The following is a 27,650-nucleotide window of genomic DNA, read 5'->3' as shown; positions in this document are numbered from 1 at the left end:
TAAGCAAATAAGTTTCTGGTCATTAAGAAAACAATGTTTAAAATTCTAAGTTTTGTTGCAAAATGAGAATAAACTTTTTTTTATATTGTTCTTACAGGAAGACCTCTGTGATCCAAGGAAGATGCAGTTAGCCATGGGGATGAACACTGTGACAGCAGCAGTAAGGTGGGTGTTACTGGCTTGTGGTCTCATGATCATCTCTGGCAGATTTATCTCTCAACCTCTCCTAGAGCGAGCCAACAACGCCAAACAGCTACAGTTAATGACTGGAATCTCCCCATTTGTCTATTGGCACAGTCACTTTCTCCTGGATTTCATATTTTACCTAGTTGCCATAATCTTTGTTGTTATTGCCATCTGGATACTTGATGTTGAGCAAACTGTGACACACTCAGGAAAAATGGGTAAGTCTGAAGAAAAGTCCATACACAATTCAAATAGGAAAATAATAGCTGTCAAACATATTGTTAAAAATTCTTGTTCAGAACCAATGAATCTTTTTCTTTTTACTAAAAGGAGAGGCTGATCCCCGTTTAAGCATTGTTCTACCCATTCTCATGGGCCACTTTCCTGTTCATGTATAATCTTAATTATTAGAATAAGGAGACCCACTGCATACAAGGTCACAAGCAGGATTTGAACCTGCACTATCTCTAACTCAGATTCAAAGTCCAACGCCCTCAACTGTGCAACCACATTTACTTGCCTCTTTTCACCAAGCTTTTATTATTATTGTAAACATAATTCGTGAATAAAATGAGAAAGATATTGTAAGTAATTGTGAAATGTGAATTTAAAACTATTTGTAAACATTAAGTCATCATTGATCTTTAATATAACTGTTTTCAGCATCATCATTGATAACAGAATTTCAGAGATTTGCTATTAATCATACTTATATAACGTTATACTTAATAATCACAATTGTTCTTTAAATTTCACCTTTTATCAAAATAAGACTGATAAGATATATTTACGTTTCGTTATGACAATTTTCCTACTTTGTTTTGTTATATGTATATTTAATTTCATTGATTGTGTATCAATCTTGTTGTGATGATTAAAATTAATCTTGTTATTTTAAGTTTTAACTAAATTATTATTGAGCTTTAACATTAAGCGTATTGTTGAGTGAACAGAAAATTATTTTTGTATTAATACTTAAGTTTCATATATTTATATATAAAGTAATTTAAGTATTAATACAATATACATACAGTATATATCAATACAATACACATTTATACGACATACAATATTGTTGATATATTTTACATATTTATGTAAGTTGAGTCTGATTTTGTCAATCACACATTTGTGTTCAAAGACAATCAAACTTCTGACTTCTAATAGTGATTACTCAATCATAGATAAATTAAAATTGTTGTTGATTATTTAATTTATCTAAGTAAGTCACTGTCACTATGAGGATTATTTTATAAAATTATTTTTCTGCAAATTATTATTATTTTATAATTAATTATATTGTTTTCAGGTGTGTTGTTTTTCCTGCTAGTATTATACGGAATCAGTGGGATTCCGTTCACTTACATAATTACGTTCTTGGTCAGATCATCAGCCAAAGCTTTTTCACTCTTCTTGATATTCCAACTTTTGACTGGTAAATATTGTTGCTGTTAACATATCTGCTTCTTATTATTATTTTTTGTAACACTTTCATATTTTTCAAGACTGACTTTAATCACAGTGGTAGAGTTGGGTTACTTTTATTTAAATTTCTGAGCCACACACACCACTTTCAGGTTGCTTTCTTGCAGATAAGAAAAATATGAAAACTTCTTTTAAGTTCTCCATGAGAAATTACAAGCATTTTGGACAAATTTATAACCAGCTCAAAAATGGCTTAAGATGATAATATGAATCTTTTACAGTATGTATAAGACTAGCTTAAGTATATTACATTTTTTAATCCATGCATAAATAACTTTTTTAACACTTTGTGAAATAAAAAATATTATTTGCTGGTCATTGTCAAATAATATTTGTAATAATATTCATAATTAATGAGTTTTCTTGTGTGCTTTTCTAAGTTAATTTCGTTTAGGTTAATGAAAACAAATGTTTACATTATTATTAAATTGAAAGGCTAACACGTAACTTTATTAGTTTGAAAACTACTGTTGCAAACTGTTGTATATTAAATTAAATGTTTGTTGCTTTGCAGGTATAGTTGCCCCTCTCGTGATGTTGGGACTTGAATCGATTTATTCAGAAAAAAGTACACCCCGCCTGAAATTTGATTTGGCGAATGGCCTTCTATGTCTCAACCCCCTCTATGCCCTGACATCAGCTCTTGTGCGCTTGGTGAAAGTCATGATCGAGGTTAGCAATTGCAGTAAATGCTCCATCATCTGTGATTGTAAGTTCTGATGAAACCTTCAACAATAATTATTTTAAATATATATTAAAAACAATACAGTACTTTTATCTATTACACTAAACATAGTTTTATAATGCTAGGATTATGTTGTACTAGATTGAAATCAAAACCCTTAATATTTTGATTAAATATTTTAAACTTTATTTTATCCACAATTTATAACACTGTAAATTAAATCAATTTATTGAAAAATATACTGAAAGAGGTTTTCAACTTTTAAAGATATATTAAAACAATATCTTTAAAAATAATTAGCTTAGATAGAGGTATTTTATGTTTTATCTGATTTAATTAGAATGATTTCTCATTTATTTTCACGTGTATTGTTAGAGTTATTAATTGACATTCACTTTTTCCATTGGTACAAGATGTTCAAGGTTAACAATTTAAAAGTTAAATACTATTGTATTTGGCCCTTATTCTAGGTTCTGCGCATGTATGAACACGTTTAGTTTTGATGAACTATTTTTCAGTACCTTAGTAGAGTTTACCTTGATGCCATGATCAAAAGAATATGTACATTACGTAGGTCTGAGAAACCCACTCTGGGCAATAAGTGTCTATTTCCGGCCCTTGTAATCTACGTGCAATCTAATGTATTTCCTATCTTTGCTGGATTTCTTTATATCAAGCTTTGCCCTGAAACACTCTCCCTACAACAAATGGGGATGGAGGCAATTGTCATTCTCAATGTAGGCCCCTGCCCCATTGGTGAGCTTAAATCATATAGCCCCATATATTTTATTATCTTTTCTACTAAAAAACTATGGAAAATATTACAATTAGCCATGTTAGGGGTGAATTTCTTGTTAAATCAAAGGAGTAACAGAGATCTAGATCCTGAACAGTATGCCCATCAATGTGGAAAGTCCATAACTCTGGTCTTCAGTAGCTTGGTTTCCAAGATTGAAAGGTTAGTGGAGTAGGAAGTAGCTTTCTGTGTATTTCTGGATATAGAGGGTGATTTTGATAACACCTCTATAGATACAATTACGGAGAGGTGCTTAGAAAGGACACAGATTCGGCCACCCGTCATTGGGTAGCGTTGATGTTAAAAACTTAGACAATGACGAGATCTATATTTATAAACCTTATTATCTATATTATTAAGAGTTGAACAGTAACAGGCTGAATTTAATTTATAATCATATTAATTATAAACAATAATGTTAATGATTAATTTTGTGTATAAATGATGTTGATTGTTGTAAAGACTATTACAACTCAATGAACAATATTAGTGAATAAATTGTCAGGATATGCTGACATCTAACTGCACAAGTGCAGCTGGCAATGAACAATGTGTGTGGAAGATTAGCAGCTGAAAACTACAGTTACTGTGGTTGCACTTGCTACCATAGCAACCCTCTCTCTCTTCTGTACCTGCCCATCCAGCCCCTTCATGCATGGAACTGCCTACGTCATGTTACTCGTACCACATATAAATCTAGCTGTACTGAGTAGATGATAAAAAATATCTATAATGTAGAAAAAACCTTTTTTTATCAGACTTTTTTTGTAAAATCATTACACCTTTTTGCAAACAAATCCAAATTTTCCAAACACATTGTAACTCAAATATGCAATATTCATAAAAGAAGAATTCAATGTACCCTTCTCCATCATTTATGAGACAATTGGTTTGTCCCGGAAATAGAATACGCCACACGATACAAGGGAGTTGGCACAAAATGGTTTGGGTGGGCAGAATAATCAGAGAAATTTATTTTTCTATCTGACCTATTTGACTTACTAGTAATTCCTTAGAAGGTTATTTATGTAATTGTTTTGTAATTCTAAGCTATTCCAAATTTTACTAATTTAAAAATAACATAAACCAAACTAAATTTGTTACAGCTTCTGCGTTGTTTGAGGGACATTCTGTTTGGAATATTCTGGAGTATGTGATCTTTCTAATGACGGAGTGGATTCTGTATTGGTTTATAATATTCATGATTGACTTTGGACTGTTGGAGCTGTTTTGGTCCAACGTCAGAAGTAAGTTGATTGGTCCGATGTTCAAGTACACTGTTGTAGATGATGATGATGTAGCAGAAGAGAAACAGAAGGCAAGAAATTTTATGCTCAATAATGGTAAGTATCTCAGTTAAATATATTAAAAAAAAAAAAAAAAAAAAAAAAAAAAACTTTATGCTACCCGTCCTCAGGGGCCACTGGTGTGTGCGAGGATCTTATCAAACAGAATAAGGGGGAGAGTCGATACAGTACAAGGTCGAAGGTACTGATAAAAAGTGCAACGGCCACAGACAGGATTTGAACCTGCGCTATCTCTAACTCAGACTCAAAGTCCAATGTCTTAGACCACTCGGCCATCGGCACTCCCAAACAGTTGTATAATAGTTTATAGCAAACAAAACCCTAAACCTTTCAATATAATACAGATAAAGGTTAAGGTGGATTACAGTTGTAGTCTTAGAAGAGGTCTGGATTTGTTGTTTATTAATTTTCAGGTACTGAATTACATGGTTTCTTTGTAGTCTCCATTCTGTGGCACCACCTAGTCTTTGGTGATGTCCAGTCATTATAAGACTTCAGCAACCCCTATTCTGGGGACCTTTTTGGTCTGGAATCTTCTTTTCTCATCGACAGAGACACAAAAGAGTTCCTCGTTTCTAGGTTCTGTAGATTTTTGAAATCCATATCCTATAAACTATTTACCCCTGACCCACAGAATTGCTTTTATATACTTCTCTGGCCTCTGAAAAGATGTGCCTCTGTGAGGCCTTTACCTCTTGGAACAATTAAGAAGCTTTAGGTGAAAAGAACTTTTATGAGCCCCCTATCTCTGCCTTCACTTAAGGTTTGTGAGCTTTTGGCACCAAGAAGCCTCCAGTACTTTGACTGATTATTGGCTATGCTAGGCTTCTGAAGATTCAAGTTTTCAGGACCCTGGCTTCTAGAGTAATATTATAAAAATATCCAAATCTTACAAGGCACTATTACTCCATTTAACCACTTGAAGTCTCCGTTGGTCTCTAGCTACCGCAATCACCTGATCTTTGGAAGCCTCTGATTCCTGAAAAGTCTCTCTAGGAAGTCTAGCTATCTATGAGATCCCATTTTCTTAATCTACCAGACTTCTGAGTTAAATAATTACTTTGTGTACATTTTACAAATACTAACTATCCACCTTTTGCTGGCCAGCTCTCCCTCTTATTTTGTTTCATTAGCTCAGCTGTAATATAGATGAAAGTATTGTGATAATATAGATTATACTTTGAGTTTCAGAGAAAATATTAGTTGTAACCTTCTGAGTGAAAATGGGTTTTTTGAAAATTTAATTGAATACAGTACGTTGTGTGTTTATGTATACTTGAACATTTCTAGTGACCTATGAATGAGCAGATAGGTTTGGTTTTAGTTGTGGTCCCTTACAATCCTTATAGTCTATTCATTTCAGTTTTAAGGTTTTTTATCCAAAAAACATAATTTTGTTTGAACATGGCTCACAGATTCTAATTAAGTTTTAGCAGTTCAGAACCCATTACATTTTGAACAAAATGGCACATACTGCATATTTGGGAAAATAACCTCTTAAAAGTTGTAAAAGAATAAATTTTAATTTTTGAAAAAAAATACAATTCACACCATGTTTAAGTTAATTATGATATTGAAAATGTTTAAGGTTGAGGTGAAAATGTTATGAATCCATTCACAACAATTTTGTAACAGTTTATGTTTATATTTTTGTATCTGTAATTTTAATTTCATAACTCAGTTTTTTTGGAATACAAATTTTTTCAATTTTACATTTAGCAAATTTGATTGAATTTCAGTTTAAAACGCCACCATGTTCCTGTAAGTATTGTCTTATTTACAGTCCACCCCGAACAGCCAGTCAGAGATGGGCCAGTGCTGAAAGTGTGTGGGCTAGGCAAGAAGTACAACCGCAATATGGTGGCTGTCCACGAAGTTAGTATTCTAGTGGAGAAGGGGCAGTGTTTTGGCTTGTTGGGGGTTAACGGAGCTGGAAAAAACCACCACTTTCAAGATGCTTACTGGCGAGGAAATACCAACCGTGGGAACAGCATCCATATTGTCTTATGATATTGTCAATAACAGATTAAAGGTAAAACTATTCTGATATACCATTCAATTTATTACTGAGGCTTTTCCGTTATTCCTTTTAATAAATATGATGTAGGTATTGAAGAAAATTTTCTGATATGCAGAAAAACATTTAAGGTATTTTTGGGAACATAACTCTTCAAATAGAGCATTTAACCCTTTTGATCCCAAGCATTTTTCGCGCTGTATCTGCCTGAGTCCCGGCGCCTAGCACTGGTGCATCTGCCCCAGTCCCAGGCCTCGTTTTGTGAAAATGTAAGACTTTACTCAAAACTGCATAAAAGTTTGATTTATAGATGGAATTTTATAAATCTTTTTTAAAATTAACTCTTACATTACTCTCTATCACATGCATTAATCAATATATATATATATACATATGCAGATAAATTTTTTTTGAAAAAAAATGTTACTTACCAAACAAACTTTTTCAAAAATTTGTGTTATCCTGTAGTTGCCAGTATCCAAAAAAATATGTACCCAAAATCCAAAATTATATTTTATAACAAAACTTTATAGTTAATAAAAATACAAAGTTTTATTGCATTTGAACCACAAATAACTGCACAAAAAATATATTTTTTTTTAAATGTCAAATAGTGCCAAAAATGTTTTTCTGCGATATATTTGTCCTATCATTTAGTTATGAATATCCAAATGGGTTTTTATCTAAATCTAAATTCTTGTAATAATATAAAAGTTTAGAATAATTAAATTACAAAGTTTTATTATAATTAAACAAAAGATATTGAATAATAAAATAATAAAAAGGGACCGCGTAGAATTTGTACTAACACTTGTGAATAGGAAAGCACTTGGTATGTAAACCTTTCTTACACTTAGAACAAATGTACAATGACTTTTTTCTTTTGCCACCACCTTTGGTACTTGCTGGACTACATTCACAACAGTTTCTTTGCATATTATTTGGCAGTTTTTCAAAAAATTTGTTACCTCCACCTTGCTTTTCTTCGTCACCACCAAAGCCAAAATCTGGTCTAGGGGGTCTTTGTTCTTTTATGTCAAACCATTCACGTGCTAAGTTATCAACCAAGGTCACAGTAAACTTAAGTCTAGATATGGGTGTGGTTGTATTACTTTTGTACAAAATGAATATATTTAAAATCATCCTAGATAAAAGATTAAAAGTGATCTTTTTCCAAAACTTGGTTGACTTACGGTCTCACATATACTGGTGTAACATCTGGTCATGGCCATCTACACCACCCATGTAACAAAATTATAATCCCTAATAATCTTAGGTTTACTTGTAATGTATACTTTGTTTCCTCTTTTCTTTGATTTTTGTTGCTCCCCAGCTTGACTGAACTGAGACGTTTGGCGCGCTGCTGCTCTGAGCAGTCACAGCCTTCTAAAATAGCATCGACATACTAAATTAAAAGTTCCTATAATACTATAACTTTGTAAAACGGTTCTTTACAAATATTTTGATATATGGAACAAAGGTTTTTCATTTAAAATCTATTTAAAAAAATATTTTACTGGACGTCCTAAAAATAGGACGTTGGGATCATACGCAATTTCACGTGACGTCCTAAAAATAGGACGTTGGGATCGTACGCGATTTCATGGGACGTCCTAAAAATAGGACGTTGGGATCGAAAGGGTTAAGAAAATAATTACACTAAGAGAATGAATGTTCTTCTATCTGTAGGTCTGAAAAAATGGATAGAGTAAAGGCCGAAATCAATATAAACTTGTATGATAATTAGTATGTATTTCCAGTAATAACTGTTTCTTATCTTGGATACCTTGTTTCTTTTTATTACAATGTATATGTTAGACAAACATTGATCAGTTATTTAACTTCATAGGAGAGGGCATATTACTCTGTGCTCCCCACCTTCCCAATAATATTTGATTTTATAAAAAGCAAGTAAATGCATTATTATTTACATTTTGTCTTCAATTCTTCAATTTAATTCCTGTGAAATACAGTTTTAATTTTAACTTTTTTATATCACCATATATAGTTGTAAAACATTTTTAAGGCTTTGTGCACAAACAAGTACATTTTCAGCATTTTTCATTCTACAGCTTTAGAAGTAGACAAATTAAAGAAATGTTCTAACTGCTTCACACAAAACCTCATAATCTAATTACTCCATTTAAAATAAATAAACTATCATAACTTTAACAAAATTCTTGATTTATAAGATTTTAAAATCTGTAGACCAACTATTTGTACGTATAACAATATTAATACAAATTTAATTGTTTATGAAGTCCTGAGTTTCCCAGAATTGGCCACTGTCTAAGAAGAAACAATTTACAAGAGCTCAAATGTTTACTTGTTGAAGAAAATTGGTTGATCATCTTTTAAGCTGAAGATTTTGATGTAACTTCCAAAAGACTGAACTATATACACAAGAGTCATTTTTTTCTATCTCCGATCTCTCACCATGACGGCCAGACATGTGGCTGGTCACGTTATGCACAGAAATCGATTGTACATCTTTCCTGCTACATTTGTCACTGCCGAGTTCAAATAGCTAGTTCATGTTGCACTGCAGTCACATAAACATGTGGCTGCCTCTGTTGATTCTCTCACCAAACGTAAATCGAGGAGTGTTATTTGTTTCATTCAAAAAGAAAGGAATACTGCAGCAGAATTCTATAGATGCAGTAAAGGATTCTATAATATTGTCAATCTGGGGTTCTGCGGCTGCAAAGTTGTTTTCGATTTTCTCCATGTTCTTGCACTTTACTGACCACTCTTCTGCGCCCATACTTGGTACTTGTCTTCTCAGAGAGCTTTAGCTTGAGACAAAGCTATGATGTGTTCCTTTTAGCTGCATAACCTTTGACTTCAACATAAATTAATTCAATGGGATTGAGTTCTAGGTGGTAGGGTGGATGTCGTAGGATGTCATGACTCTCCAGCTGAACAGTTTCATCCAAGGCGTACTAGGCATGTTGGTTTATATAGCTGCAAAAGTTTGTACAGTCCAGGTAAAATTATATCGCTGATGAATGGCATTCCGTTTTTTGAAAGCACGCCTTCATATCTTGTTTCATACTTTTTGAAGGAGCCTTATCAATTTATTTCTTGTGATAAAGCACGTTCAACAATTCATAGTGAATTTTGTTCTAAATTCGGCAACATTTTTCCTTCATCCACTTAACAAATATATCCCTGTTCACGTTGTCGTGGTAGTCCCCACTTTGGTTGCTTACTTCCAACAGCTAAAAGCATTAGTCAGAAACCCTTTCTCTGCACCTGCATAAATTAATTATCAGTCTCCCTCCCTTGTAAATCGGAACGTGTAACCCTCTATTTGAGCCATCAAACCAGGTTTGGTTAGATACGTGAGACAATGGTATATAAGACTAATCTAAATAAATTATTGGGCGTTCTTGCTCCCCGTAATGTTTTAATGCTCTGAAATATGTTATCCTTTTCTCTTGGATTTCTGGTTTTTCAATTAATTCTCACAGCCCTGGAAGTTTATTTTTTTCCCTTAGCGCCTCCCTCAATAGTTTTACAGTTGATATCCGATGTTCTACAATGTGAAATTGTCCTCTCACTACACACTTATCGAGTCACAGTTCTATGTTGTCGGCCTTTTTTGTTTAGTAAAACTTACCTTGCACTAACCTTCAATTTTTAAGCTCACCGTTTATTTGAGTCACAACTCGCACAACTGATACACCAGTTGCTGGAGCAGTTCTTTGACGAGTCTTTGACAACGGAATATTAACAGTTTGATGGTCTGTCTCTTCCTTCATAAATTTATAAACATTAATACAATTTCGGGAATAATTCTACCTTTGAATTTCAAATTTAACTCATCAGACATTATCAGTAAAAACAAAGCTCCAACAACCACCACACTCAGCACCGTATCTAAACAGACTGACTTTTAGCGAGTGAGATGTGTTTATTGTGTCAGTACGATTCCGAGAAAGGGGGCTGTTGTCGATGAGTTATAGGAAATGTTTTCGGGACGCAGCGTATAATGCTACCAAGTAACAAAGAATTGATTGATATAAAACCCACAATACACAAATGCCTCATTGATCATTCCCTCTACTTCATAGAAGAATTCACCCAAGGAGGTTTTGACACATAACTTTATACTCTAACATGCACTTGCATATATAGCTATGACGCTAATACTGTTCTCATTGAATTTGTAGATAAAGAACATTGACTATTGTTACCCTTTTAATTTGCTGCACCAATTAAAAATGCCCACTGTGTGAAGCTCACTACTCAGATTTGTTTTGCTATTCTTTAATTATATATTCTCTCTTCGCCTGAATAGTTTTAAAATCCAATATAAAATATTGTTGCCTGATAGGAATGCCCACTCCTTTTTCTGTCAGGTAGTATGTCAAGAATTAACTAATGTTCTATTTACAATTTAATAGTTCAAAACAAAATAAATTCCTTTTAAGTAACTCATACCAAAGTTCCAAGCACCTCAGACTGGATCCACTTTATCTTCTAGTGATGTCACAAACCTATGTTAGGTGTCACTGCTAGTGGTGATGTGAGTGACATAAGATAAGCCTTTCTTTTCTTTTATCTATCAGTAGGATTCCTGTTAATTGTAAAATATGTTACTATGCAAAAACTTTTAAAGAAAATATGTTCTTGTTGTATTTTTCACCATAATTATTTATAAAAGCAAATATTCCAGAACTTTTTTCGAATGGATTGTCAGGTTTTGCCATATTGACATTATTTATTTATTTGCCTTTTCTCTTTCAGTATTTGAAGGAGATAGGCTACTGTCCCCAGTTTGATGCCATCATCGAAGTGCTGACAGGGGAGGAAATGTTGAGATTGTATGCAGGACTAAGGGGCATATCTCTCTACAGTATGGATAGTGAAGTCAGCAACTGGATTAATATCATGGGTAAGATTATGGGTCAATTTCACAAGTCCCCAGTTAGTCTGCAAATCCCAAATGGAAAGTTAAAACTCTATCTAAGTTACATCATTTTTGTAGGGCACTTACTCATTAATTTTACACATATAATGGAAAGTATTTGGATTGGTCTTTCAAATCAAATCAAATCAAATATCCTTTATTTCCAAACAGACATATAATATGCATTGGATTGCGTCATAAATATTACAAAAATACAAGTACAGTTTATATCTATACATACAGACTATTTATTTCCAACAAATTTACTGAGGGTGTAGAAACATTTTTCTATTAAAAAAGCCTTCAGTGTTCTCTTAAAGACCATTACATCAATTACATTCTTTAGGTCCACAGGAAGAGAAATATAAAAAATTACGGCATTATAAAAACAGTGATGTTTGAAAAAAGAGGTTGCATGGGGGGGAATATTTAATTTGTTGCTATTTCTGAGGTAGTGTCTGGACTGTGGAATTAGTGACTCTAAAATGCCCTGGTTTTGCTTAAAAAATACCAATGTGTGGTAAATATAGATACTTGGAAAAGTAAACAGATTGAACTTCTTAAAATGTGATTTGCAGGATTCTGATTGACGGATGCCAGCAATAGCTCTCACCGCTTTCTTCTGCAAAAGAAAGACATGGTTTGTTCTGCAATTTTCAAAACCCCAAATCTCAACAGCGTATGAAAGGTAGGGATAAACCAATGCAAAATATGAAGTCAGAAGCCCATCGGTTCCCGTGAAAGATGAAAGTCTACGAAGAACAAAAATACCAGCACAGACTTTACGTGCGACATGACTAAAGGAGAAGCTAAAATTCCTATCGACAATTAGGCCAAAAAACTTGACCATCTGCTCAAAACAAACCTCTGCATCGCCAACCCTCACTCAAAGAGTCATTGCGTCTTGATGAAATCGAAAAGTCCAGCAATGTAGTTTTATCAGCATTCACGGCCAAACCATTACTCTGAAACCATTGGACTATTGAATTACACTGAACAAACGTATTCATCTCCATATTGAAACGGCAAGACTCATCAATTACAAGTGATGTGTCGTCAGCAAACAAACACAACAAGCCCCTCGAAACACAACTGCTGAGGTCATTCACATACAAAATAAAGAGGAAGGGTCCTAGTATGGAGCCCTGTGGCACACCCGTCTTGAAAATCTGCTCATCAGAAAAGCATCTTTTCTTAGTATTTACGTCAACGTACGGAATTTCCACAACTTGTCTACGCTGACTCAAGAAAGATGACAGCCATTGATTTGCCAAGCCACGCACACCCACTCTGTCAAGCTTTTGCAAAAGAAGTTCATGCGAAACCATGTCAAATGCATTTCTTAAATCAAAAAAGATACCAGCAGAAAACTTTCCCTCATCAAGAGCTTTAACAACTTTATCCAAGAGAGCAAACATTGCCATTACAGTTGAGCCTCCCTTGACAAAACCAAACTGTTTGTCAAACAAAACGTTATTACTCTCCAGGAAAGCCGTTAACCTTATCAAAACTGCCTTCTCAAGCACCTTAGAAAATGTCAATCCGATCGAAATAGGCCTGAAATTATCAAGTTCCTCAACTAGTCCCCTTTTATGCAATGGCTTCACTATAGATAACTTTAAAATGTCAGGAAACATGCCATTTTCAAACGAAAAATTTATCAAATGGGCAAGTGGCCTAACAAAATACTCCGTACATGATTTAATAAGCTTCGATGATATATTGTCGAAGCCAGAAGAAGCCTTTGCTTTTATAGATCTGATGATGTCAGATACTTCCACTTCAGAAACAGATGAAAAGAAAAATGAAGACACCCCTGCACTTGATTGTTGTTGAAGAAGAGACAACAATGTGGAAGATGAACTTGCATTCGACACATTAATGAAGAAATCATTGAACAAGTTGGAAACGTCTTTCGGATCCCTAACAATGACTCCATTACTATCCTTGATGGTTCGAGGGATATCTGCTGAAACTCTTGCCTTACCTCTATGCTCGTTCACTATGTCCCACACAGTCTTAACTTTATTTGAGGAAGTCTGCAATAAATGTTTAATTTTAGATGACTTAGCTTCCCTCAAACTAGCCCTAAATTGCCTCTTCAAAGAAAGGTAGTGTTTTCTTCTCTCATCAGAAGAACTCAGGTCTTTAGTTTTATAATACCAATGCACAACTAAATCACGTAGCTCAATTTGCTCCTGGGTTAAAGACACTTTGGCATTTGGAGAACGCCCATGAATCCAAACTCTTTTCTCAGGAAAAGCCTGAATGAAATAAAACTCTATAGAGGACATAAACAAGCTCATTTTATCATCCATTGTTCTAGCCGCATAAACATCATACCATGTTTCCCCACCCAGAAGATGTCTAAAAATACGATGATTTTCCTCTAAAAATGATCGCTTAAGCATAAACTTAGGGCAACCAGGACTAGATAAACACCTGACATGTGAGATTTGTGCATGGTGATCGGACAAGGCATTTATCACCACAGAGCAACTGAAAATGTCTTCAGAAAGATCAGTAAACTAAGCGTTTAAAAAACTCTAACTGTAATGATGTTTATCAGATGTCCAATAATCTTCTAAAACAAATCATTGATAACATATCTTTGCCACTATCCTGCTGCTTTAATCTTTGCCTGTTAGAAGGAATCTTTCCTGATGAATTCAAAATTGCAAGAATTAGTCCAATTTTTAAAAAGGGATCTAAAGACAAACCTGAAAGTTACAGACCCATTTCAGTTATTCCTGTAATATCAAAAATATTTGAGCTTTTAGTTTTTGATCAGCTAAGTGCCTATTTTGAGAAAAATAATCTTTTAAGTATTTCTCAATTTGGATTTAGAAAAGGTAAATCCACAGTAGATGCAATAGATAAGCTGGTGCACGAAGTGCTACTAGCATTTGAAAATAAGGTTTTTGCTCAGGCTACCTTTTGTGACCTGAGCAAAGCCTTTGATTGTGTAAATCACTCGGAATTATTGTTAAAACTTAAATACTATGGTGTTCAAAATTTGCAACTTGAATTTTTTAAATCTTATCTTTTTGAGCGGAAGCAGAAGGTTCTAGTGAATAGTGATTAGTTACATGTAGTTACAATTAAATATGGTGTTCCCCAGGGATCGGTTTTAGGTCCTCTTCTCTTTTTAATTAGTATAAATGACCTTCCTGCTTTTATTGACTGTAAATCAATATTGTATGCAGATGATACCACTTTCCTCAACATTAATTCAAACATTGACGAGCTTAATATCTTGGCACAAAGTGCTCTGGATAAAGGTTGGGACACACATAACCGCACCGTGCCCGACACGTGAGTCGGCCGATTGTCGGTGCGGGCTCGGCTCGGTTTACCCGTGAGGCCACACACATGTCCGTATGCAGTCCGAGCGCAACAATCTCACTGTTTGTACTAGAGCATTTTTCTTTTGAATTCGAAGTGACAGTATACTTAAAAAATATTTGGAAGATTAAGTATTGCTTGAGAAAATTGTTAATTTCATTGTTGTTTGTTTTTATTAATCGCTGTGGTGAATGAAACATTGCAATGCTGTAGTAAAGCTTTGTACAATCAGCTAGTATGTAAAATTTGTAAATATCATTATCTTGGTTATATTTTTTATCCCTATAATTCTTGTTAATTTTGTGTTTCATTGCAGTAAATTTCGGTCAAATACACTATAAAACAGTATATTTGGTATTTTTTGTTTTAAACCCAAAAAGCTATAGTGTAATGCCAAAGAGTTTGCCATGTTGCAAGCCCGTTCATAATAATTTGTAAAACATAGTAAATATTTGTAAAATATATACTGGAACATACAAAAAACACATTTTACAATTTTTTTTCTTTTATAGCTCCGTGGACATATAATTTATGGCCAGAATTAGTCAAATATAGTAGAAACATAAATATATTTTCTAAAAAAATTAGAGTATGGTTTGATCGGTCAAAATAATATTGAGTATATGTTAAGATAATAAATTAGTGTATGGTTAGTCTTGTCTGCTAAGTTATAATAATATTTAAATAGGACACGTTAGAGCATTATAAAATAATTATTTATAATATAATATTTAGTGTTACATGTATAAAGCCTGATATTTGAATTGTAAATCATGCATAAATCCTTTTGTATTTACTACAGCACAATAGTTATACTAAATTAAACTTTGAAACGTAATATTACATTATTTACTACATAAGCTACCATAAACTCATTTTTATCATTTCATTCTTGCTCGATTCCGCTATTTGTATATAGTAATCCCCAACCCAGGCACAGCCTCTTATGGGGTACCTAAATTTCCCTTATTTTGTAAAATCTATTGGCCTAATTATTAGTTTAAAAAAAAGAAAGAAAAATCTAAAAGGATGTAACCTACTTTTTATATTTTATTACTCTAAGTACATAAATTAGAATAAATTAAGTAGAAATTGTTTTTGTATTTGTTATTTACTGCTATTGTAAATACGTTATGTCGTAGTATTATTTATTATTAAGCACTGGCAATAATATTTATTTGTAATATTCAGTTTGTTATTATGGGGAAATAAATTATTTATTTATTATTATTTATTTTTAACATGGGTTTTTCTTGCTTGAAAATCTTATTGTAAATAAAATATTTTTATTTTTACTTTATTGAAGTGAAAAGAATAACAAATTAAAATGTCATAGAAACATTCTAAATATGACCCTTACAAAATACCGGAATAAATTTATCAAGTAACTTCAATACATCAAGAAAAAAATAGATTTTTGCGCAAATAATTACATGCTTGTCATTTTTTTAATTAATGAAAAATGTTTATAGATTTTTCATAATTCGAATTTAGTTTGTTTAAAATCACTTAATGTACAACATGGTTTTCAAATTTGTTGTAATAAGAAAATATGCACAATAAGATAATATGACTAGTTTACTCTAAGGTAAGAAAATGTAATACTTTTATCAATAAAATATGATTTTGTAAGCGAACACAGGATGTAGAGTTAGTAGCTATACTAAATAATTCAATAAAATAGAACGCGTAGACTACTTAAATAGTTTTAAAAAGAAGAACGCAACAGTAAACAACATAATATGATGCCACTCGTAGACCGCACCGTGCCCCGTCAAAATTCAAAACTCCACATATCGGTGACGGTGCGGGGGCACGGTGCGGCCACGACGGTCTGGTGTCGGTGCGGACATGTGTGGACTTGCAGGTTGAATACTGCGCTGCAATTCTTTCACCGTATGACGGCCAACAATCGGCCGACTGACGTGTCGGGCGCGGTGCGGATATGTGTGTCCCAACCTTAAGGCATCGGATTGTTTTAAAGCAAACGGTTTTCTTTTAAATGAAGATAAAACCCAAAACATAATTTTTACTTTAAGAGCTATTGGTATTGATAATTTAGATAAATATTCAAATCAAGTAAAATTTCTAGGAGTTTGTTTTGATAAAAATTTAACATGGGGTTCTCATATTGATTACATTAGCTCAAAATTATCTAGGGTTATTTTTCTAATTAAAAAGCTTACTAATTGTATTGAAACAAATTATATTAGATCCGCTTATTTTTCTTATTTCCAATCAATTTTTAGATATGGTTTAATATTTTATGGAAACTGCAGCAGGATAGATGAAATATTAATTTTACAAAAAAGACCAATCAGGATCATATGTGGTGTTAGTTTTTTGGAACATTGTAAACCTTTATTTATAAACTTAAAAATTCAAACTATTTTCAACTTATACATATATGACTTAGTTTTGTATACTTTTCAATACCCTAACAATATTAAGTATGCTGATCATAGCTACAATACTAGGAGTAAGGCAAGTAGGTTTACTACAATCAATTTCTGCAGACTAAATAAAACCATTAATAGTCACCAGGTTGTTTCACTAAAAATTTACAACAAATTACGTAATTTAATAAATATATACCCTAAAAAAGTGTTTTGCAATAAATTTTATAATTGGCTTCTAAACAATCCTTTTTATTCTGTAGATGAATTTTTTGCTGTATCTCATATTAATTTATAATTATATCTAAAGCTAACTAAGGATAATTGTTTATATTTCGTGGATGTGTTTACATATGACTTATATTTTAGTATGTAAACATGTATTTATTTATTGACTTGGCTACTGGCTGTAACGTGACTTTGTCGATGAGTGCAAATACTTAATATGACAATAAATATTATTATTATTAGTATATATACATGATCGATTAGGGACCGGGAGTTTTTAAATTCCCTCGTAAATGAAGTTACTTTATTGCTTAAATCTTGAGATGCCATCATGGAGTAGTAGGGGCTTATCTACTTTTATGTCAGGAACAGAGAGATTAACATTGAAATCAGCCACAACAACAGTTCTAACTGCTGGATTTGTAATATTGTGAAGGCAATTGGATAAACATTCATAAAACATCTCATGTTCTTGCACTGACGCTGAAAAAGGTTTCGGCTTATAAGCGGTAACAACAAGAAGAGGAAACTGTCTGAACTGAAAGATCGCTGCCGCAAGCTCACACCTACCCTCCTGAAAAAAATCGGGAGACATCTAAAACATTGTGTTTTATTCAAGATTTATATCCCTTTGAAGTTATTTATTCCCTTTGAAGTTAGGGATTGACATTTTAAAGTGTTTTACAATAAGAACACTACAAAAGGTACTTCTGAAATTCCTTTCAAGAAATCAGTAAGTCACTGAAGTACATTGCAGTTTTACTGTATACATGTTGAAATTATCTTCCTTCATATGTACCATAATGTTTACACACTTAATCCTACACTAGTGACCATTTATGACACTACAGAGCTTTAATTTTACCAAAAGGGTGCCCATGCTCTTCTTTCTACACTCATTAAAAATAACTCCTCATGGTTTCTTGGCTCATGGCCAATGTGTTACATGGTTGTGGGTGATTTTATGATCTTTCCTTTGGTATCGTGTCTTTTGGATGTCCTCATATTTTTTTTATAATTTTGTTTTTTCTTCTCTACTAATATGAACCACCCACCATAATCTCCTTCCAAAACAAGTAAATCCTTTTTGTGTCTTGTACTTCAGGTCTGGATGAGTTTGCTAAAGCGCAGTGTGGAACTTACAGTGGAGGCAACAAACGGAAGCTGAGTACCGCCATGGCTCTAATTGGGGACCCTTCGGTGGTATTTCTTGATGAGCCCACAGCAGGAGTGGATCCAGTGTCAAGACGCAAACTATGGGACGTTTTGGCCCAGTGCCAGCGGACAGGGCAAGCCATCGTACTCACCTCTCATAGGTAGATAGCATTAGATGTAATAGATGTCCTTATCAATTAAGAATGTGATAGTCTAAAATTATAATGGTGGCCCCGTGAACAGGTAGTATGCAGACTCTAACAGTGCATGATCTGGAACTGTGACTTAAACAACTAAGTTTTCCTTAAGTATACCCAGAAAAACATCCTAATTAATGTCTTTCGAAGAACACACACTTTGTTACTTCTGTCTTACACTTACATTACACCTGCATTACTGAAATCCTGACATTCATGTTGAAAAGTTCCCTAAAATCACTTTGGTAAATCAAGATAGTTTGAATAAACCCCTAACTCTACTACTTCTTATGTCTGGCTTCTCCATAACAGATTTTGTGTGGCCTCTGTAATGTCCCTAATATTATAAGGAGTATGTTGGGATAATATTAATAAATCTAAATCTCTCCACTCCAACACTTGAAAACATACAACACGGCCTCCAAAAGGAACATTATCAAAACCTCCATATAAAAAGAAAAATCCTTAGGAATTTATCCTGTCTTGTTGCTCCAGAATACGTTCTAAATGCCTGAAAGAGGAGTACAACCAAGAATCCTGATATTTACTCCATAATCACATAGGGTCTCTAAAACAAGCCACAGTTATAAAGAGAAAAATCAATCTTGGCCTAGTGTTGCCGCTGCTTGATAACAGTTTCCATATACCCTCCATTGACTACTTCTCTATCGGCATTGGTTCAGATTCAGAAATTCTTTATTCACAAACAAATGCTTAGAATGTACAATGAATAGAGTCACATAAAGAACATTGTAGTTAATCAAAAATTATCTAATACCAACTTACAAACACTGCCATCTTAATGCTCTTATCTATACAAAATTCAAATTGTTCACAGTTAAGTTTGGTTTGTTTGGCTGCTACAGATACTGTAAGGGTAGTCTGAGACACCCTGTACCCTGTATACTGAGTTATATTGTTTGGCCTTACCACTCAAAATTAAAATCTAACTAAAAATTTAATTTTCTTATCAAATACAAGAATGTCTAATTTTATTAAAAATACAATGTACTTTTCTCTATTATAAGCACAGCTAAATAAAACAACTAAAACCTCACTGAAAATTTCTTTGTACCACATGTGTCACTTCTTATTGCTGTTGGTATAGATTCAAAGTGAAACCTCTAAAGCTATATACCACCCCAAAACTTTACTATAAACTTGATGACTTGATGACATTTATTCTGACTGTTATATATTCAATTTCAATCGCATGTAACCTTTAACTGATATGAAAATTGAAAACTCTACTTAAACAAGTCTTGCAACAACTTGTACTCTCTTACAAAGTTGCGTTAATTATTCAGTGTTCTTAATTCCCTTTGTATCAAAATAATAAAATAATCCACAAAATCCCACGTAGATTGTGTATGGAAAAAAACAACTAGAAATACCACGAGTAAACACTACTGAACATCCAAAAAGACACCAAGAAGCGTGTGTCAGATTTTTTTATACTGGCCCCTGCCTTAACCAAAATTACCTCATCACCAACGCCCTTGATTGACCTACGACTATTCAACCACAAGGCTAGAGAAATTAATTGTCAACTGTCCAATTCCTATTGTGTTAATTTGCCTATGTATTAAATGCTACACTTGCTAAATTCAGTACTGATGTGGAAATTTCATCCTACCCACAAGTTTTAAAAGCAATTGAACTGATGATAATCACAACAAGTTTTCATGTAGTATTCTAAAAAAATAAGCCCTTCTGTTATCTTCTTTGAATTTCAATGTACTTTTCTGAAAGAGAAAGGTTAACCTAAACATTTCAATGCAAAAATTACCCTCGTCAAATAAGTTTTACTTCACCCACTTTGTTAAATTGACACTTTCTACCATTCAGTTGAGCCATAAATACTGCAGAAGTTATTGATGCATCAAATGTAGAGCTTTTGACAGATTTATTTTGTGTATTGACTGTGTATAGCACTATAGGCCTACCACTTGTTCCAGCATGGAGGAGTGTGAAGCTTTATGCTCTAGGCTGACTATACTGGTGGGAGGCCACATGAAGTGTATTGGAACAACTCAGTACTTAAAGCAGAAGTTCGGTCAGGGCTACACAATCATGATAAAACTGAGTCCCACCTTCCCTGATGCAGGCAGTGCTCTTCATGCTCTCAAAGAAGCTGTTAACAGAACCTTCTCAAATTGCTTCATCAAGGATGAACACAAAGTGAGTAACTTTTTCTTCAACTCTCTTTGATACATTAAAGAGGATATGCTCATCCAGTTATTTGAATTTTAAATATAATTTATTGGTGATGTTTTTAGCTGTGTATATACATTTGGTAGAATTTCTTCTAATAGTTTCTACATTGAGATATATTTTCCAATTGTAAATAAGGTTCAAACAGACACACTTGTGATGTCACTACATTATTTTTAAAAGAAAATCCTCTCTCTATATGAGTTACATAAAATAAGAACATACTTGTTGCAGGGCCTGTTGCATTATCATATAGCAGATAATACAGTGCTTCTTTCTGTATTGTTCTCAAAACTGGAAGACATAAGGCAGACGCATCCCTTGGTAGAAGATTACACTGTTGGTGACACAACGCTAGAACAGGTCTTCATGTCTTTTGCCAAACAGGTTCCTCCAACTATAGTCATAGAGCCTGTGGATGTCTAATTGATACTGAGTTTACTTCACAAAATTCCTTCAATATTAGGTCTCTGTACTGTACTTTAAGTATAAAACATATGTGTTTGCTACTCAGTTGGGTGTTGTAGACTGTTTTTACTTTAAAGGGGCATTCTGCCTGTTGTGTGAATAGTTCCTAAAGACACAATGTATTAATTAAAAATTTGTCTCTTTATAGAGAGTAATGACAATGACCTAATTAGTCAAAGTTATTTTATTTTATATATCTTATTGTAACATCAATATTGTGAAAGTAATTCATTTTATACTTAGGGTGCTTGAAAATTAAGTTTTACAGTTACAATTTTTATTTAAAAACAGAGAACATGATGTGAACAATAGCCTTCATTATTAATTTATTGGAGCATGAGTTAGTTTATGATTAATAAGCCAATTCGTCGAGCATTATTGATTTTTGACTTTAGTGATTATGCCACTATCAATTCTATAGATTGTTAATAACATAAATAACTTACCTTGACACAATATAATGTTGCATTCATTGTAACCCCCAAGTGTTCCATGGATGACTCAACCACTGATCTTTTGTTTCTTTAATTAATGAAATAAATGTTGTAGTTGGCACTTTAGGGGATGTCTGTCCAAAGATCTGTTAGCCAAGCAAATACTAACTTCATTACATAAAGTCTATTATAATTTATCCACCCAACTTCAAAGTACTGATGCCTGGGAAACAGTAAAGTTATTACAAGTCATTAATTATTTTTTCAAAAACCTTTTCAAAATCTTAGGGAAGCCATGGCACCTCCGGTGTGGATCTACCACTGCTGGTTATAGCACTGACCTTCCTCAATGATTGCAACAGGAGTTATGTCAAAGTTATTGATTTTATTGTAACAAAACAGAAAAAGTCACCTGGGTTAAGCATGTCAATTGTGAAAGAAAAAGGCAGTCAGTCAATAGAGTGTGGACACAAAGTATTTATATAAATTAGTGGCTCAAAGACAACAGATTTTACAGAGATGCAATTGAAAAACTTCTCCCAAGGTAAGATATGTGGCTTAATATAAATGGCAATTCTGTATGTAGTAAAATAGCTTAAGAATAATTTACAATTTAAGTACAATTCAAAAGTATTTAAAGAAATAGTAGCAAATATGTTCTTGACTGCAACTTAGAAAATTATCACTGAAATAGTTATTGCTATTCCCCATGGAAATTACTTATGTTTTGGCCTGTCAAAATTGTTCAGACCTCTTGCATCCAATTGTTAAGCAACTACAATTTGTTTTTGGTTTTTTTGTGGTTTGAAAGATCTTTATTTATAAAATGATGTCTAGAGTTAATTGGTTTCAGTATTATTAAACTATAATGTATTAACATCTACTATCCTTATTTACTTAAAGTTATAAATGTATTGTAGTTATACCAAATAGCTGATATATGTGCTAATTGTTAGGATTTAATCACTTTAATCTAATGTTAAGATAAAAATAATTAGTTTATGTATGAATAATTTATAGCGATGTACCAAATTATGTGTAACAATGTATTAGATGAGCCAGTAGAAATTTTAAACTAGCTGTCTTCAATCAAAGTGCCTACTGCAGTTACTTGATTTGCAAATCAAGTGTTGTTATACATGAATATTACATAGCTTGTTGACTGTTTCATTTTTGCCTCTGCTCTTTTCATATACAGTAGTTCAAAAAGATAAAGTGCCTAAGAAAGTACCTAATTTTTGCTACAGCTGCTATACAAATTTTACTTTTCGTGCTACTTAAACTATGGTGAGACAAGAAACAAACAGAAGTGTGTGGGGAGTAACTGTTGTTCTCTGCATTTCTTTTGTATACGGAGTGAGAGTTGGAACCGTGAATCGGACTGGAGGTGATGTCACATTATTGCAATACCCCTTACAATTTTTAGAGGGAGCTTATACATGTCCAGATCAGAAGTGTGTGTCATAGCATAGCAAGTGGAAATGTTACTATCAAACTAACAGTTGTTATTGAAGTATCAACAGATATAAACATGAATGTTAGATTACAGGAAAATGAGGATGCCCTTCAGCAACAGGTAAATGAGAATGTTGTCTGCATTCGAAAGGGTGGAGTACTCAGATCTTGTTTGTTGTCTTTAATTAACCATTTATTCCAAAACTACATTTGTAAATGTAGAAATTTTAAATTGGCACATTACATATTCTCTGTAAATTGTTGTATTGTTACTTTATTGTTCATATTTCAAACATGACTAAGATATAACGTTAGACTACAGTGTATAATGCCTCGACTGTAAATTAGCAACAGTATTACTTAAGTAATTTTTAAATTACCTTAGATTAAATATTTTTGTTACAATTTGTGTTTTTTGTGAACTAAGGCTATGGGACTATGGATAGACATGTTAACCTGTGATAGAAAGGATGATGTAGTAGCATTAAGATGACTCTTACCTGTATTCTAATAATTTATTATTTTTCAAGATTATTGAAAACTTCTTCTTTAATAGACCTCTTAGGAAATCCTTAAAAAATTATTCTACATCTTAAGAAATAAGAATACAATTATTGTAAAATTATGACTGCCATGGATGTAATGCTATTTATTTTGCTCAGTGCCACATCTTATTTTTTTGTATAGCCCAATTAGTTATATTTTTTTTATACTTCAAACATTTCAGACCCAAACTAAGACTATGCAGAAATATATTGTATCCCATAATTGTTCGTATTAATAATTTCATGTGGTTCAATTTATGAAAGTGAAACCCTGCATATTGACATTAAAACACATTGCTACTATAATGTTTTAACTACTAAAATAGAGTGTAAAAATTGTATAGTTTTTATATTACAAGAAAAGAATCGTTAAGAACTAGATTTCCCAACACTCATAGAAATAAGGCTATATAAATTTTGTACATCAGTGATTTGATCAATGATTATTACTTTTCATTATAGCTTCATAAACAATTTCACTAAGCAGGTGGAGAACCAATATCTGCATCTAAGTTACGTTTTAGGTAAGTCGACAAACATAACTTTGTTTAAATATAGACCATATAAAATTTACTAGGCTTCTCTGGAACTTTATCGTATTCTACATGTGATGTAGAAAGTGAGGACTTCTTCTCAGAAGAGTGCATTTTAGATTCAGCAAAATTGTTATCAACTTTAAAATATTGAATATTGTAGTACATTAACTTTCCCACTAGGTAGCCAACATTAATTTGATCAATGGTATTAACTTTTCAAAGTCAAAAGGAACTAAAATATATCACTGAAACAGACACAGTCAATACTGAAAAATTTTAAAATGGTTTTTGATAAACAACATTTTTGATCATTAATACTCAAACTTTTATCACTCAAACTAGTATTAGTAGTAGTAAAATTTAATTACATTTTTAAGTATAAAATTTGCGTTAATTTTATGTTCTTAAACTATTTATAATTTTATACTTTAATACTTATTATGTGTTAAATCTAAATTGAATTCTTTCGACACAAGGTATTTTTTTCTTTACACAACACAATATTGAATGATAATAAGATTCATTGATAAAATCCTCGTATTCAAAATCTTGTTTATCTAAGGCAATTCCTTACAGGATGGAGTTCTTCTTCTTCTATGGGGCGGCCTATTGCCATGCACCTAAGTCTCAAGGGCCTTTGGCACACCCTGAAAGCACACAATGAGGAATTCACCACTCTTGTTCAAACTTCCAAAGATGGCATACTGCTCCCTTACTATTGCATGACAATCAAAGAGCAGGTGTTCACCAGATTTCTCCTATTCATCACACATTTTACAGAGCGGATACTCCTTAAGGATGCCAACTCTGTGAAGATGCTTCCTCAGGTGACCATGTCCTGTAATCAGATCTATAACCCAAGAAGTCATCGATCTATTTAATGAGAGAAGGTCAGACACCACCCTGGAGGAAGGTGGTGACTGTAGTACCATTCTGCTCATTCTCATACCTGGACGCAACCTCCACCTTCTCTCATGTTTAGCATGAACCCATTTCGAGACAGCCCCAAAGTATTCACACCTATATTACCTTTATGTGGTATTTTTTCTGAAATACCATAGAATGGTTGAGGACCTATCATAATTGACGCTGAGCCCAGGGTATCAGCTCTTTCATTCCCAAGGGATCCCCTCAGGATGGAGTTATCATATACACGACATTTTATCCCTCGTTCGGTTGTGGGTGATAGCCACCAAATGAGAAGCACGATGTGTCGACAGTGCTTAGTTAATCTATCACATATTAATCATTTCTTTTTGTGTCCAAGAGTTAATGATCCTCCTCATATATTCAGGGTGACCATTAAGTCTTAAGGTGACTTTATAATTTTAAACAATAAGAGATATCACAAACAAATTCGGTAACCGTTACCGGTAATAGTAAACTAAATTTTGTGTACATGGTGATCAGATGTCACCTTTGGAGGGCCTCTGGTGTAAGTAGAAAATCTTTAATACGAGCCTATGTGAGCTGTACATCATTTTAAAGGTTTGATCCAAAAGGTTGATCCAGTCAAAAGAAATCACAGTTTAAAGTTTAAAAAATGTTTAATACATTGTACATAAGAAAGAAAGAACTAATATGTACTGTACCTGTTACAAGTTGAAGGGAATACTTATTGAGTTAATTAATTTAAAGTAGGTGTTCAAAGTGTTCTTCTTCAAATATTGTTTGTTTTGTTGTAATAGCTTTGTTGAAATGCATCGTAGAATTGAGGAAACTCATCAGAATGTGTGTTCATCACATCTCATATTCATCTGGGCTGCAAGCTCATCAAACACTATTGCGTACTGTATATGTAGTACTGGGATCAGGCCTTTTTTGGAGAAGATGAAAGAGTAATCAAGCTTATAATCAGAAAATTAAGTTTTATATAATTCTAAAAGAACCAGTGTTTTGTAATAAGTACTGCTGATCATTTTTACAGTTTTTGATGGATGAGTATATAAAACAACAGTATTTTGTTTTTTTATTTAGGTTTTAATTCAGTACAATCATAATGTATGTCCAAACTACTTAATGCATTCATACTGGATTAGGAAGTGTAAAAAGAGTTCGCTATAAATCCATGAACCACAGCTGAGGTGTTGTGCCTGATAATGGAAGGGGAAACATTTGTTAATTAAACCTAGAAATGCCATAGAACAAAGTCTCACAGATGTTGAAGTACTGAGTGAAAGAAAATGGTTTATCTTGATGGCAGTCACTGAAATATGTTTATTTTTGATGCCTTTAATAAGATTTTTGTTTCTTTTAAAAGTATATTAATATGTTAACAGAATTCATGAAAAACAAAGTTGAATTAATTCTAATTATTTGAAGCAATTTGAACTATCCTTTAAAAATAATATTGTGTGATTTCAGGTAAAGTTTGTATATAACATTATGAGCATCCATATTGCAAGATGGAAATAATTTAACTTTATTGGTAATAGTAAAATGTTAAGTAAGGGCTAATATTACTTTGTCTTTCATTGTTGTATTTATAATTGACTGTAATTTTAAATTTAGTTAAAATTTATTTTTGAATATATGAATTAAACCTTCCAAAGGAAAATTTATGATATTTATTTCTTTCCCGTACCACCAAACATGTTTTATTTAAAAATATATTTATAACATTTTGAGAGACATGGATTTGTGTTAATCTTACAATGACAATGTTCTTGTCACATCAGAATATGAAGAACGGCATCTGTAGGATTTACATTTACTCTTTAAAATGCCTAACATCCTTTAGTGTTATTCAAAGCGTGAATTAATTAAAGAGAACGAGAAAGCAATAAACCTTTTAAGCCTGTAAAAATGTTCTGGATGAAGTTATATATTGTTAGCACATCCTGTTCCTGGAGTATGCAATGCATTATGAATAATAATGGTACTTCTGAACATACAGTTGGAAGTGGAGAAGGATTAGCAGCCTCTCGCGTTTTAATCCGAGAAACAGCCCAGCACACCAGAAATAGGATGGTGAGAGAGTTGACAGTAATATAAAGGGTGGCCCATAAGTCAGTTGTCAGAAATGGAAATACAAAGTTACCAGAAAAGTACAAATACTTTATTTGTACAAAGTACAGTATTATTAATGTAATTATTATTATTTATTTTTAATTATTATTTTAAAGAGTATCTAACCTACAATAGGTGCTCAAAGTGGCTTCCACGTTGTTCTATACAAACATTGCATCTTTTCAACACTGAATTACAAATCCGTTCGCAAATGTTCAGGGACTGTAGGTTTTCAAATTCTGATTCTATACGTTCCTTCAAATGATCAACATCACAA

The 27,650-nt window shown here is 32.9% G+C and overlaps 1 protein-coding gene across 2 annotated transcripts; it reads left to right on the top strand.

The window, feature by feature from the left end:
* On the top strand, nt 1–26,921 carry LOC124355032 (phospholipid-transporting ATPase ABCA3-like). Of its 2 annotated transcripts, XM_046805935.1 has the most exons (6): nt 1–404; nt 1,496–1,621; nt 2,186–2,380; nt 4,259–4,495; nt 6,243–6,491; nt 11,229–11,362. In XM_046805935.1, the coding sequence occupies exons 1-5, from the start codon at nt 122–124 to the stop codon at nt 6,467–6,469; spliced, it is 1,068 nt and encodes a 355-aa protein (XP_046661891.1). In that variant the 5' UTR covers nt 1–121; the 3' UTR covers nt 6,470–6,491; nt 11,229–11,362. The 2 variants fall into 2 exon arrangements, with proteins under 2 accessions (XP_046661891.1, XP_046661892.1); XM_046805936.1 differs by lacking the exons at nt 1–404; nt 1,496–1,621; nt 2,186–2,380; nt 4,259–4,495 and adding exons at nt 18,466–18,676; nt 20,671–20,893; nt 21,161–26,921 and having other exon boundaries at nt 6,262–6,491; nt 11,229–11,376.
* Nucleotides 26,922–27,650: the final 729 nt, after the last annotated feature.

The sequence above is a fragment of the Homalodisca vitripennis genome, chromosome 2 (assembly GCF_021130785.1).
Source record: "Homalodisca vitripennis isolate AUS2020 chromosome 2, UT_GWSS_2.1, whole genome shotgun sequence".
NCBI lineage: Eukaryota > Metazoa > Arthropoda > Insecta > Hemiptera > Cicadellidae > Homalodisca > Homalodisca vitripennis.
This window is presented reverse-complemented; position numbering and strand designations above follow the sequence as displayed.

What these genes read in the sequence shown, in the direction of transcription:
- LOC124355032 (XM_046805935.1), top strand. Translation starts at nt 122, where the DNA reads ATGCAGTTAGCCATGGGGATGAACACTGTGACAGCAGCAGTAAGGTGG. An exon ending in GATATTCCAACTTTTGACTG is followed by an intron (nt 1,622 to 2,185) that starts GTAAATATTGTT and finishes GTTGCTTTGCAG; the next exon opens with GTATAGTTGCCCCTCTCGTG. An exon ending in AAATTTTATGCTCAATAATG is followed by an intron (nt 4,496 to 6,242) that starts GTAAGTATCTCA and finishes TCTTATTTACAG; the next exon opens with TCCACCCCGAACAGCCAGTC.